We start from the raw sequence: 14,474 nt of genomic DNA, 5'->3' as shown, positions 1-14,474 counted from the left end.
TTGTCTTGTTAGATTTCAGTGCAGCTTTTGACATTATCGATCATAGTCTGCTGCTGGAAAAACATATGTGTTATGGCTTTACACCCCCTGCTTTAATATGGATAAAGAGTTACTTGTCTAACAGAACACAGAGGGTGTTCTTTAATGGAAGCCTCTCAAATATAATCCAGTTAGAATCAGGAATTCCCCAGGGTAGCTGTTTAGGCCCCTTGCTTTTTTCAATTTTTACTAACGACGTGCATTTTATTTGGAACAAAACACTCACTAAACCCTAAACCTCAACTAAATCTTGTACTAAATAATGTGGAAATTGAGCAAGTTGAGATGACTAAACTGCTTGGAGCAACCCTAGATTGGAAACTGCCATGGTCAAAACATATTGATGCAGTAGTAGCTAAGATGGAGAGAAGTATGTCTATAATAAAGTGATGGTCTGCCTTCTTAACAACACTATCAACAAGGCAGGTCCTACGGGCCCTAGTTTTGTCGCACCTTGACTATGGTTCAGTTGTGTGGTCAGGTGCCACAAAAAAGGACTTTGGAAAAATTGCAATTGGCTCAGAACAGGGCAGCACAGCTAGCTAGCCATTGGATGTACACAGAGAGCTAATATTAATAATATGCATGTCAATCTCTCCTAGCTGAAAATGGAGGAGAGATTGACTTCATCACTACTTTTATTTATGAGAGTTATTGACATGTTGAATGCACCTAGCTGTCTGTCTAAACAACTGACACACAGCTCGGACACCCATGCATACCCCACAAGACATGCCACAAGAGGTCTCTTCACAGTCCCCAAATCCAGAACAGACTATAGGAGGCACACAGTACTACATAGAGCCATGACTGTATGGAACTCTATTCCACATCAAGTAACTGACGCAAGCAGTAAAATTAGATTTAAAAAACAGATAAAAAACACCTTATGGAACAGCGGGGACTGTGAAGCCACACAAACATTGGCACAGACGCATGCATACACACACACACACACACACAGACGATAACATTTGCACTATACATACACATGGATTTAGTGCTGTAGATATGTGGTAATGGTGGAGTAGGGGCCTGAAGGCACAAAGTGTGATGTGAAATCTGTGAATGTATGTAATGTTTTTAAAATTGTATAAACTGCCTTATTTTGCTTTGACAGCAGCTAATGGGGATCCATAATAAATACAAATACAAATGTTAAGGACTACCAAATAGTCACATGAGTTGAGGCTGGAGAGACGAAGCAGGTACGGGGAGTCAAACATTAAATATAGAACAGTCATGGAACGAGACAGGAACAGCGTCAGCAAACAAGAAAACAAAGACAAAAAACAATCAATACAGCAGTGGGGAACAGAGCTGGGGAACTGACAAATATAGGGGAGGAAATAAACAGGTGATAAGTGAGTCCAGGTGAGTCCAATAACGCTGATGTGTGTGACGAGGGATGTGTGCATAATGGATGGAAGGAGTGCATGATGCAGGGCAGTCTGGCGCCCTCAAGCGTTAGAAGGGGAGCGGGAGAAGACATGACACTAAACAACCATTGATTTAGAACCACGGAGAGTTACCGCAAGTCAAAAAGAAAACAGGAGCTGTCTCCACTATTCCAGCACCATTTCAACTTCAACATTTCAATATCATCGAATCACCTATGCTTAGTTAAGTACTGTGACAAATAAAAGATACCAAAAAGAATTTATTCCCATCAACATCAGCTAAATATGATTTGGCTGTCCATGGTACTGATTGTGTGTGTGTGTGTGTGTGTGTGTGTGTGTGTGTGTGTGTGTGTGTGTGTGTGTGTGTGTGTGTGCAACATTGAGCCAGCTAGTTAACATTAGCCTTCTACATCTAGCTACATGTTGAACTTCCATCCTCTCAGACCAGGGGCACAATGTATTAATTTATGGTTGGATCAGAATCGCTGTTATAATCATTGGCCAATATTGAGAATTAAGTAAAACCACAAGTCCAAATCCCTATCTCCATCCATGGCTACTTTAGGAAAGGGACAATTTTAGCAAGCTAGTTAGCCACTGGAGGACAACAACACATCGAGATGCAGCAATTCAAGTTTTTTTCTGTCAATGACGTTATGCTTTTGACGTGATGTGATTGGTGTGAAACCATATCCAAACTGGCTTCCCTTGACACTATCTTTTGGTGCGCAAGGGCAGAAACAATGTCATACTTTTTTGGGACCAGACAGCATCAGATAGATGGGCTACACATACAGAGACAGAGGGGCGCTGTTTCGCTCGCTCAGATGATTTCTCCAGTGCGATTTCTGCCTCTTGCAAATTTAAGGAAAATTATGACTTACATAGAGACAAAAGATACATTATTTTTTCTTTTTTCTTGGTACGTTTTTTTGGGGAAGCCTGGCTTCCTTTGGCATCCATGAGTATGCGCCACTGATGAGAGCTATTTTGAGTTGAGTTGTGAAGCATTCCTGACCCTACTGTACCCTGATAATCAAGTACAGTCAGGTGGTCACAGATTGTTGGCGACCCAGGCCGCTGTGCTGTTGTCTTGTTCCAGACTCGTTACTAGGCGTCAGTTGATGAGAAGATTCCTGAATGGGAGCGCTTCCCCCTGGGTAAAGGCCTACATCCTAGCAGTGACCATAGCAGAACACCTAAACAACAGAAACAGAAAACCACACCCAGAGACCATTCCCCCACACAAGATAGGGCTCTGCCTACTCGTCCTGTACTGAAACGTGTCAAATGACCCGAAGTGGATCATGTAGAACATTGCTTTGGCTTTTATCTTCATCTTATGTGATCATCAAGGAGCAAAGGAGAAACTAAAATCATTTGACAGTGACACTGTAGATTATAAGGTTATTGTGAGAGCCTGAGGTAAATCTTCTTTAAAAAAAAAACTACATTTGGCCATGTAGTGTCATATGGGATGTTTTCCTATGAGAATAACCGTATTCTTAGCATTGACTGTGTTGAGTAGGCATCATGTTGTTTTCCATATGTTTACACTACGGCAACTTTTTATGCTCAGCCATTTTTACGGCTCAAGATGAAGCTCAGATTTTGGACAACATCCAGGAGTTTTATTCTTTCCTATTACCTCTGTCTACATAATTACTGCTCTATATTGCAATGTTTACAAGTAATGCTCGCACGTTTAGTGTGATGATATTGTATGCAGCACTTTATGGCAATCTAATTTTATCAGCATTTTATCTGAAACTAAGAATGTGGTTTTTAATTCATGGCTCATATCTGTCCACTAGGGGGAAGTAGAACCATAGATTTGGATAACAAAGGCAAACTCTCCTTCAGTTAGTTAACCTCGGGTCATTCATCATCTGTCACAAAATAACTCAAATGTATTTGCATGTATTACCCATCTTCTTTTCTAATGTATATAGTAATGCACAATTAAAAATAAAATATATATATTATTATTATTACAATCAATACTAATATGAATATTATGGTAAACCCCAAATCATTCATACATTAATTACTGTTCCACTTCTTGTTTAAGTTCAAGCAATGTATATATTTGTACCCCCCAAAAAAACAGTTTTTATTGTTCACCTGGTTCTTCATCCATGTATGCCATTCAATGCAAAGTAAAAAATGTACTAAGAAATCATTATTTCATTTTACTCATTTTAGTTTAGTTTATTAGTCCAGTAGGAGCTGATGCACACCCCAAAATGTTTGTAGAGGTGCTGACTAAGAATCAACTGCACAAAAGCAAAAAAGAAAGTTGCACAATATGCTCCCAATGATGTAATATGTTTATCCATTAAATTGTTGGGAGCTTATCGAGTTTAGCTTATTAGCTTCTAATCATTTTTAGCACTTCATCACACAGTATATGCTGTGTATTAGGGGGTTAAATATATTAGCCTGAGCCATTGAGCTAGGTTCTCTGGAATGTCTAAATCATTATATAGTAATTGAAGAGTCCTCTTTACATCTGAGCTACAATGTGATTGTGCCGTCTTTATTACACAAAGCCTCCAGAAGGACCTTCTGTGTCTGCAATAATTGCTTTTTTATTGTCCCTTTATTCAAGGCTAGTCTGAGGTCAGCCAGTTACCATATGTTCATAATACTCCATAGAAATGTATGTAAAATGACCCTTTCATTTCTGCAGGGCCATTAGGCTTGCGTAAACTCTGATGTGTGTGGTGGGGGGGGCTGGCTATGTTTGCTAGGTAATTAGTATCATTTTGATAAGAATGCTTTATTGCTAGTACAGTGGTAATATTTGTGATTTATTTTGTTATTTTACTATTATACAGTAGCCCATATTCATTGTGACTATTGGTCCCATTTTTGGGGTTACAAATTGGTCATAACATGTTTCAGATTTTTTTCTCCCACCAACGTAATTGAGGCTTCTGTTGAGATATTTGCAGCTAAGACACGGGCCGACGTGACAGTGCTAAAGAGCTGCCGTGTGGATAATGAGAAGGTACACGGGACATAATGTGAGCTCTGATGAAGGCTGAAGTCTCACCGTTAAACGGGACGCAAAGACGCAGTGAGCCATTCCACCTGCTTTCTCACTTTCAAAGCAGCACACACCACCCCTCTGCCCTCCCTCCTCTGTCTCCCTTCATTCAGCTTTCTCTCCCTCTTCCCCTTTCTGTGGCAGAGATGGCATCCCTGATCCAGCCTAATTGCGATGATCAAACCTACGCTGCGTTGACACAGAGTGGCGGCTTGACAAACGTAATCATCCGGGTGGCTGTGGTTGAAGTGGCCATGGTTGGCAGCTGCCCTGCCTCCTCAGCTGGGACTTGCTCCTGCCCCCGAGGTCAGGCAGGCACCAGTCGCCATGGACGGGGGCTGATGGGGGTGGTGGTGGTGATAGTGTTCGTTGGAGGGGTGGGTGTGGGTGAATGTTTGGGGGCAGCGAGAGTGGGGGGAACAGGCAGAGAATTATCTAAAAGTGTTTTGAAGAGCGCGATCTGGAGCCCTTCCAATTGACTAGCTTTGCATTATGTATTCTAATGGTTAAGGCCCTGAGGTGGATTAGCTACGGACACCAAAATCCTGTCACGCCCCCGGTTGGAGGACCAAGCCTCTGTTGCCAGGCCCTGCCAACCTCAGCCCTGACAACCCTCCCTGGGTCCCCCGACCCCTATTACCCCACAGACACCTGGGTTAAAGCCAGCCTCTCCTCTCAAGTTCAGCAGCAGGATTAGCAGCTGACAGAGGAGGAGGTGACCCCCTCCATCTCTTAGCATATGCATTTGAAACCGTATGATTACATGATTTGGGGCGTCTATTGAGAGCATGCTGAGAGGCTCCTGAGTAAATTAAAAGCAAAAAAGCACAATAGCTGGGTAGCTGTCGACTTCAATTGATTGGATAATGGATAATTGTATGTTGTATTTTATTGAATAATGTGCTGTAAGTATAGTGAGTGCTGCACAAAAAACTAAGATTTTGGCATCATTTTGTTTTTAAATTGTTGTTTTTCTATAATTTTAGAACAGTTCATTCTAATGTGATTAATGTGACTATTACACTTAGTTTTTGGGACAGTTTTTGAAAACAACCCAATGTTAAAATGCTGTTTCTTGACATAACAGGGGGCTCCATACTGTACAATGTACTCCAATTTTATTCCTTATCACTCCTTTGATCATGTCATGTCAACTCTGGTTAAGTGCATGCCCTGCCAGGCCTGTGCCTACTGTATCGGCTAAGAGAGGAGTTGACTGTGTTGTTCATGTTGTGGTGGATTAAAGACAAGTCTACATGTGGCCCACTAAAAGGAAGTAACACTGACCTTAAGGGAGCCCCACAGTGTTCAGTATTGACTGGCCAAGCGTAACTATAGTGTTTCCTCCTAAATGGACCTGAGTTATTTTTTTGTGTCAACATAATCATATACCTCCCTGTACTTCATTGGCTCTCTGTACTCCTTACAAATAAAGCTTTTGGACACATACTTTTGCAATTGTAGAGCACTTAAACACAATTAGCTTTCATTTACGGGAGCTTGCCTGGAAATGTTTTCCAAGCTTGACGCTATTATTCTGAGACACTCCTGCAGTGTATTTGTCCTTTTCAAAGTATACTTAATTTAGTAAAATATTGATTGTGCTTCATTTGTGTCCATCTCTTTTTCCACAAGCCTACAGATGTGGTAAGTGAAGTTATAACGTATAGTTTTATTTGAGTGTGTATGACTGCAAGGATATGTTTATGTCAGTGTGTGAGAGTGAATTTTGTTGCCATGTTGTTTTGCCTTTTCAACATTGATACAGCAGAGGAAAGAAGGCATTCAATGTAAGTCCTGAACTACAGATTACTGTATATTGGATGGACATACAGGATATATTTTATTTTATCACATATGTATTTTTAACGGTTCTACCTATTAAAAAATGATTGCTTAGATCAATCTCCATTATGTTATGGAAGTCACAAAAGAAAGTTCATTTGTTTATCGGTGTTCAGTCCTTCCATCCTACCAACTGGTGAGAATGCTCATCTTAATGTGACACAACTTGTAGCATCTCATTATAAGGGGCCTTATTTGTGGGAACGGCTGCTGTGCATGGCTCTGGAGAAGTACATCATTAGCACTCGTGGGTAAGCACAGCAGTAGTGGACATTTCCCAGCAAGGCCAACCCAGGTCAAAGAGATTAGCACCGGACATCCCAGAATTAGTGATCCTAACCAACAATGAGAGCTCCTGATTTAATTCCACAAGAATAGAGCTCAGTCTCAGCAGGGTGCAATGGAAAACACTACTCATTTATTATTCATATATTTATGTATTTATAGCAATGTGTTAATATTCAGTTGTATGTTTGCCTATTAATTTGGTATTGTTTATCTATTTAAATGTTTAACAGTGACCAACATTAGTATTCACTCATGACTCCTCATGGAAACTAATCTCATTGCTGTCAATGCACGTCAGAGCGGTGAGAGGCTGAGGCTGGAAATGTGGAGCAGATTGTTTGGGGGTCAGGGTTCTCTCATTTTCCTCCCAGAGATGGAGGTGAAGGGAGTGGGCAAGAGGACAGAGGGTCCCCTTCAGCTCCTTGGCCCTGGGCTCTGAGGGAGGGCGGGCGGGTGGGTGGACTGGTCCTGGGTGGAGGTCACTCTCTGGAGACTGACAGACAGTGATGTGATTCCAGCGGGGCAGAGCCCGCACTTGGCTCCCACGAGCCCAGCACCCACAGACCTCTAAGCTACAAAGCACCTTCTCCCACTCATGCCCTTGATGAGCCAAGACGTATCCAAGGAAGGGGTGTGTGTGTGTGTGTGTGTGTGTGTGTGTGTGTGTGTGTGTGTGTGTGTGTGTGTGTGTGTGTGTGTGTGTGTGTGTGTGTGTGTGTGTGTGTGTGTGTGTGTGTGTGTGTGTGTGTGTGTGTGTGTGTGTGTGTGTGTGTGTGTGTGTGTGTGTGTGTGTCGGTCATGTCCGTATTGATATCACATCATTGAGTAACATGTGTATAGAGGGATTTTAATTAGATTTAGTGGGGAAAATGCATGTTGACTAGTTTTGGTTTAGTTTTAATTCATGTATAACATGATTGCAGTGTATGCATGTACACTCCAATTTGCTAGTGTAATAGGCTTGCAACTTTATTTATTTGATTTTCACAATAACAATTCCTTTAATATTCAATTACTTTCCTGGTGTCATATGTAAGCTTATGTTTCAAGCCTATCAAGCCTGCATATTTTGTGCAGCTAGAACAACATTATTCCTGACTGTCCTTTTGAACATTAACATTAAGTGTCCAGAACATCATGTAGTTGGCTGGCGGAGTCCATCTTTCCAATACCATTCTCCAGGAACAGGTCCTAGGACTTTGTCTGATGCTCATTAACTTCCCCCTTGGCATTTTAGAATGCGTCTTGTGAGCTCTTTGTGACAAGAGCCAATGCTTCATATAACGAGGGGCGCAACCAGCCCGCACGCTCCTTCAGCAGCGAAATAAATTGCTTTCCAAAATGATGGCAAGGGACGGTTTAATTAGAATTTCATTTGGGCTAAATGGGGAAAACTGGTGTAGTTAACATTTGGTGGACTTAATTGGTCCTTTTCTCTCCTCTTAGCCCTTAAAAAACGTTGGAGCTACTTCCGTTAATCTTCAATTTACAATCAATTGAATTGGCCAAACAAAAGTCTGGCTCTTCTTTTCTTCCTGTCTCGGGCGAGCCTTTTGTGGCTTGTAAATGCCTCAATTTTGGGTGATCCTGGTCGTGTAGATGTACTCGATTGTTGACAGTTGATTAATGCGCTCTTGTGTCGGTAATCTCTCGTGCTGCGTTACATGTGCACACGGTAATGAGCTCCGTTGTCAATTAACATGTTTCTAGAACCGAAGCTGGTTGCTCAGATGTTTGAGAGGAAAGTGCAGAGAAAAGGGCAACCCGGCTGCCTTTAGGTTGTTTACTCTCCAGCACTCTTTTCTCCGGCTTTGGACAAGACCGACACTCTTGCGCATAGCCCTGACGCTTTTCTCGACACAAACATTTCTTTTCAGAAACTCGCCCATGCATATTTTCCCAGCTATAGACTATTCCTAACAAAGATGGATGAATGGAGACTGAAATTCAATGTGACTGAGTTGTAAAAATATATATTAAAAAAATAGCCTACAAAACACAAATCAAAGATGGTTTTCTCAGTGGCTTGTAAAAACAAGTTTAATTGGCAACACTTGACATACTGGGTTAACTGTTGATTATTCGGCCTGTCAAACTGAACCCAATAAGGTTGTAGGTGTGGAGTGTGTGGACATGTTCCAGAATGTCCGTGCAGGAGGGGGATGACAACTTGATACCGTTGCCTAATTATTGTTTAATTGGGCATAACTGACCTCGTGATATCCTAGCTGGTAAGTTTGTGTTGGAATTTGATTATTAACTTTTCTGAAAAGGCCAACCACCTATCCGCAACTAAATTGACTGTAGTCAAATAAAGTTTATTATTTGAGAGTGCTCTGGAATGTTTGTAGAAATATGGCCTAGGCATACGTATAAATAAAATAACTAAAGTTGTTAGGCCTATACATTTGAGAAAGTTGTTATTCTTTTCATTGCACAATTAAACCCTTTTAAAAACATTTATGATGCAATAAGACGTGGCTTTCTCGAATTTACATTGAAAACTCCATAGCCTAACCTGGAATTACACAAAATGTCTGGAAATTACGCAGGCCTGTTCAAATTATGATCAACGCCAACAATTAAGGGTGTGAAATATCAAACAGATATGCCATTAAATGTATTAATAAAGACCTTTTTACATTAGCAGATATCACAATGTGACTATACAGAAACCCAGCCTAAAACCCCAATGAGCAAGCAATGCAGATGTAGATGCACGGTGGCTAGGGAAAACTCCCTGGAAAGGCAGGAATTTAGGAAGAAACCTATAGAGGAACCAGGCTCTGAGGGGTATCCAGTCTTCTTCTGGCTGTGCTTGTTGGACATTATAAGAGTGAGTACATGACCATTAAGGCCGTTCTTCAAGATTTTCAAACGTTTACAGGTGGTTATAGAGGGTGCAGGTCAGGGTTCCATAGCCGCAGGCAGAGCATATAGAGCTTACATATTGAAGAATGTGAACCTTTAGGCTATATAAAAGTCTTAGTCGATAAGATGTGACAAAACATGTGCATTTAACTTAAAATATCGGGTTGACAATATAAAAATAATGGTTTTGGAAGAAACACACTAGTTGTTATATTCTGGTCTTTGGAGCAGCTTGCGTGTGAATTACCGGGAACAGAAGGGACCAGGGGTGAACAAGCCATTCAACTGGTAATATTAGCCTTCTAACCGGTCCCTGGGCATGGCGCGTAATTACTAAACGTTCTAATTGGGATCCCGTGATTTGGGAGCACGCGCCCATCTCTCATCAGCATTTGTGTAGCGCGCAAGGGTAATATTGTTCCAGGAGCCGTGTGCAGAATACCTAATCCTTTATTAATGTTGGGCAGATGAGGACAGGGGTGGGTGATGTGGCCAAGTGCTTTATTATTCATATTCTGATGAACACGTCTTGCTCCGAAGCCTCCCCTCGAGGGCGTTTAGATGATTAATGTAATTCGCTTTCAAGAGTCCATGTTATATCTAATAATTTGTGCCATTACACGGAAGTCAAGTGTAGCACCACCAGAGTCTTGCCTCTTGTCTGACAAAAAAAAATGTTTACACTGAACTCATTCACGTTACAGAATCAATGTATTCTTACCAGTAGGCTAAGACTAGTCTACTTAATGGTGCTAGTAAAACAGTTGCGTGCAAAGCTTTTCTGTGTAGAAAGCAAACATCTGGATATTTGATGAAATGGCCTATATCAGATGTATCACTGTCTTCGCAATTTATTGGTTGGCAATGCAGCTTGATATGGAAGACGTCTGAAATGTTGGCCTATTGCAATATAATAGAAGGCAAGGGTTATTAAATGTCAATACAATACAATATATGTTATAGCCCTTTCCAAATAATTGACTGCCCTAGGGGCCGAAGCCTAACTCATATATACATTATGAATATCTTTCCGCAAACGTTCTCCAAAACATTTGATTTCGGGATACAATTATATTTCCTACTAATAAATGGCAACAGTTGAGATGGTTGAACATTCCATGTTACATTTACATTGCAATTTATAAAAATGCGCCCACGGTAAAACACTTTTAAATATTTTATTTTCCTTTTATTTACAATTCGATTTTCACACGTTATGCAATGGGGAAATAAAAACGATGTACTCCTGGGTTGAGCAGAGTCCTGATTTCAATCATAAATGTTCAGAACATTAATCTATTCAGGGTCAGATTTTCTGCAGCGCAACAGTACAAAATTCACATCCTTATTAATATACTTTTTAAATCGAATAATAAAAAACCTCAAACACAAAATGGTCTTTAATCAGTCTAGTGTCTCAATGTTTTTTATGCTTTATAGTTTTCCGTCTTTTAACCATTTTTGATAAATGAAAACTGTAGAGAGATAAAATCATAGAAATGTGTACTGGTGCATTCATATTAAACTGTCAATTGAAGTGTTGAAGGAGCCTTTCCAAATCCAATGAAAAACTCAGCTTTCGGGTCCCCTGGAAGAATCGGTCGCTGCAGATATAGGCCTACATGAATTATTGTCATGTAACTTCCGTATGTGTTTTTTCAGGTCAAAGTTTCTGCAGAAGCCTTTCCCGCAGGTCCCGCACGTGAAGGGCTTTTTGTCGTTGTGCGTGTGCATGTGGAAGGTTAGGTTGTAGACCTGATGGAAGGCCTTGTTACAGATGGAACACTTGTACTGTTTCTCTCCGCTGTGCGTCAGCTTGTGGTTCTTGTAATTTCCTGAAATTGAAAAATTCAATGACTAAAAATGAACATCGCGAATAAAATGAACAGCATACACGAAAGGGAAAACAGTGAGTTCCTTTTTTCTTTTCGAGGTCAATAGTTCATCATTAAGTTACTCTCCACAAAGACGCTCCATTCTGCAGCCTTCATTAATCAGCGCTTTGTAAGTCGAAGTCAAGAAGTTGTCAAACTTTGTCAAAATCAAACGCAACAACAACTGAAACCTGTCGGATTATAAACCTGGGAAAGGTCTGTCTCTTGACCCATGGCGAATGTAAGCGCATTGTAGGGAAGAGTTAGTTAGTGTAAAGTGACATGTCCTATTTAGATTGATGCTTCAAGATCATCAGAGGGCTGCATTGGGAATCCATTTTTACCAATAGGCTTCTAAAAAATAATTGTGTACCTTTGCCCATTACTTTTGGACCTAATCTTATATCATTGGGTTATAACTGCGATATAAAAAATCACAACCATCATTGCTAATTGTCATACAATTACTTACTGTGTTATATTATTCTCAAAACATAGCCATGTCACCCCCCCCATTATGCGTGTTTGTGTAAATATAAGCGTACGAGGGCATATGATTTATATTTTGAAAAGGGTTTTAATAGTGAATAATTACCTTTCTGATGAAATCCTTTCCCACAGAATTCGCAGACGAATGGTTTGTACCCGGCATGGATTCGTATGTGAGTGTTCAGCGTCGAACTCCTGTTGAACGCCTTCCCACACTGGTTGCATTTATGAGGCTTTTCCTGGAAAATAATTAAGAAAAATCCTTATTAGGCTACTTTTTGTAAGCAATCACGATGGAGTTTATAACACAGTCATATATAATTAATAGAGTTATAAACGAGTGAAATATGATATGTCTCACCTGTGTGTGGATGATTTTGTGTCTGCACAATGTACTGGCCTGACGGAATCCTTTCCCGCAAACTTTACACACGAACGGCCTCGCGCCTGTGTGCACTGGCATGTGTCGTGTCAAATTATAATGAGCATTGAACACCTGCAGAAGAAAATAAACAATCTCGTTTTTACTTTTCTTGTTTTCATTTGTGAGATGTTTTGATTATGTGAAATTAACAATTAAGCTTCAATTTAATGTCAAAATAAATAGGGAACATCTATTCTTGCACACATCTGTGTTGTCTGTTCACACTGCTATGCTTTATCTTGGCCAGGTCGCAGTTGCAAATGAGAACTTGTTCTCAACTAGCCTACCTGGTTAAATAAAGGTGAAATAAATCAAATAAATACAAATCTAAAATAAATTAAATAATGAGTAATTGTCTAGGCCTATATTTTTTTGTTTAGAGGAAATGTAAGTAATTTGTAAATCAAATAATAAACTAACTAAACGAAAAATAACAATTGCATCATTATTTATTTTTTTACCATTCTTTTCACTGAATTAAATCATTTACCTTTCCACACACTTCGCAGGTGAAGTTTTTGGGTTTTCCGTCCATTGAGCTGTTGTTGAGCTTGCTGTGCGCTTTCACTCCATTTTTCTCCGAGCTCTGGTTATGGTTCTCTTTCACTATCTGGTCGAGCTGACCAGGAAGATGCTCCTTGTGTGGGTACTGAGGTGTCGGAAACTTCTCGGCGGAAGCGCTGGCGAGTTTGGCGTTCTCCAGCAATAGCAGTTTCTGGTGCGCACTGAGAGAAGCCTGGGCTTGAGAGTTGGCCAGGGCCGAGGAAAACAAGTGTCCGGTTAGCAGCTCAGACTGGTGATAAGCAGAGTCCAGGTAGTTGAAATAGTAAAAAGAGCCGTTGGTGGGCATCGCCACCGCCTGATGGATGACCTGGGGTTTAATCACCCTGCTCCCCGGTAATAAAGACTGCTTCAACCCCGAGTCCGTTTTGTAACACATCCCGCAGTTGGCTTTGCACATCGCTGCAGAAGTGCATAATGTTCCTCTGAAATTAGCTTTCCAAAATTCGGAGTAGTTCATCAGCGCCTTGGCTTGTAAATCATAGCTAAAAGGTTGCAGGGGGATCATGCACGGTATAGGTGAGCAGAGCCCGAGCATCTTCTTTCCCCCTGAAGACTCCACTGCTCGCCGCTCATCCAAATTGCCTTTCGGTTCCGAGGTCTTGGACATGATCCGGTCAATCGAGAAGGCCAGCGGCTTTGGAGCGGCAGACGCTCCACTTCTACCGCTGTCGTGTCGTGGGCAAGACATCACGGTTCCAAATGGGAGATAACTTGCCATGTTGTGTACCGAACTTGTTGTGAGGAGCAGCCGACCAGCCGCCCTGTCCTCGCCTCCTGAATTCCAGAAAAGACCGGACACACATCAGTTTAATAAGCACCTTGGTATTACAATGTCACTCATTTGCATTCAAATGGCCATCCCTGGAACAATAGCGTCCAGGGGTACCAGATTAATGCTCATTAACTAGTACACACAAAATTAACAGGACATTACAGAGCTCGTTAGGGAAAAGAAAAAGACAAAAAACAGTGCGTTCATTCCTATTCAGCACCTCTGAGAATCTGATAGTCAATGTTGAAGTTTACCTTTTAGTAAAGCGACGGCAGATGTAGCCTATTCGGAGATAGCAGCGTGACTGCTCTGTCACATCTTGGAAGCGGACTTCCTCATCAGCGCGAGATCACTGTCTTTTGCATTTAGCTGACGTCACATGAACTAGCTCGTATTAGGGTGACAAGGAAACGCCATCACCAGGCCTGTCCCTTTTCCCGCGGCCCACTTATACACTGGCATGGGGTGGTATATGCATGACATTTATTACAGATTATTATTTATGTCTTCATCCTCAAATCCTCCACCAGCCATTCTCTAATCGAATAACTATGATGTATTCCTTTCTGGAAAAAAAAAAAAAAGATGAGCTCCATTTGATAATAATAATTTTAACAATGTGTTTGTTTGTTGGCAACACATTATTGTTATTATTGATGGTATTATTATTATTTGTTTGCAGTTCTTATTGTTGTTGTTATTGCGTAACAACACTCAATTAGGCCTACTGTTTTTAGGAAATAGGCTACTAATCCAATTTTATTCGATTTATCTCAGGCTACCATGTTTTGAATGGGAATATCTGCAACTATTAGGCTACACAGTGAATTAGACCATACAACTAATTTCCAGA

General features: G+C 40.9%; 1 protein-coding gene across 1 annotated transcript; it reads right to left on the bottom strand.

Moving 5' to 3' along the window:
- Positions 1–10,662: 10,662 nt before the first annotated feature.
- On the bottom strand, positions 10,663–13,958 carry LOC112255469 (fez family zinc finger protein 2-like). Its single transcript, XM_024428449.2, has 5 exons — positions 13,876–13,958; positions 12,776–13,623; positions 12,223–12,357; positions 11,968–12,100; positions 10,663–11,333 (listed from the first exon to the last, which is right to left on the bottom strand). The coding sequence occupies exons 2-5, from the start codon at positions 13,565–13,567 to the stop codon at positions 11,071–11,073; spliced, it is 1,323 nt and encodes a 440-aa protein (XP_024284217.2). The 5' UTR covers positions 13,568–13,623; positions 13,876–13,958; the 3' UTR covers positions 10,663–11,070.
- Between the last annotated feature and the right edge of the window lie 516 nt (positions 13,959–14,474).

Source organism: Oncorhynchus tshawytscha, linkage group LG07 (assembly GCF_018296145.1).
Source record: "Oncorhynchus tshawytscha isolate Ot180627B linkage group LG07, Otsh_v2.0, whole genome shotgun sequence".
NCBI classification, from domain to species: Eukaryota; Metazoa; Chordata; class Actinopteri; order Salmoniformes; family Salmonidae; genus Oncorhynchus; species Oncorhynchus tshawytscha.
This window is presented reverse-complemented; position numbering and strand designations above follow the sequence as displayed.

Bases quoted from the DNA above. Each gene is read 5' to 3' on its own strand.
- LOC112255469 (XM_024428449.2), bottom strand. From the start codon at position 13,567: ATGGCAAGTTATCTCCCATTTGGAACCGTGATGTCTTGCCCACGACAC. The intron at 12,358-12,775 runs GTAAATGATTTA...TTTCTTCTGCAG, and splicing joins CCTGCGAAGTGTGTGGAAAG to GTGTTCAATGCTCATTATAA. The intron at 11,334-11,967 runs GTAATTATTCAC...TTTCAATTTCAG, and splicing joins GAAAGGATTTCATCAGAAAG to GAAATTACAAGAACCACAAG.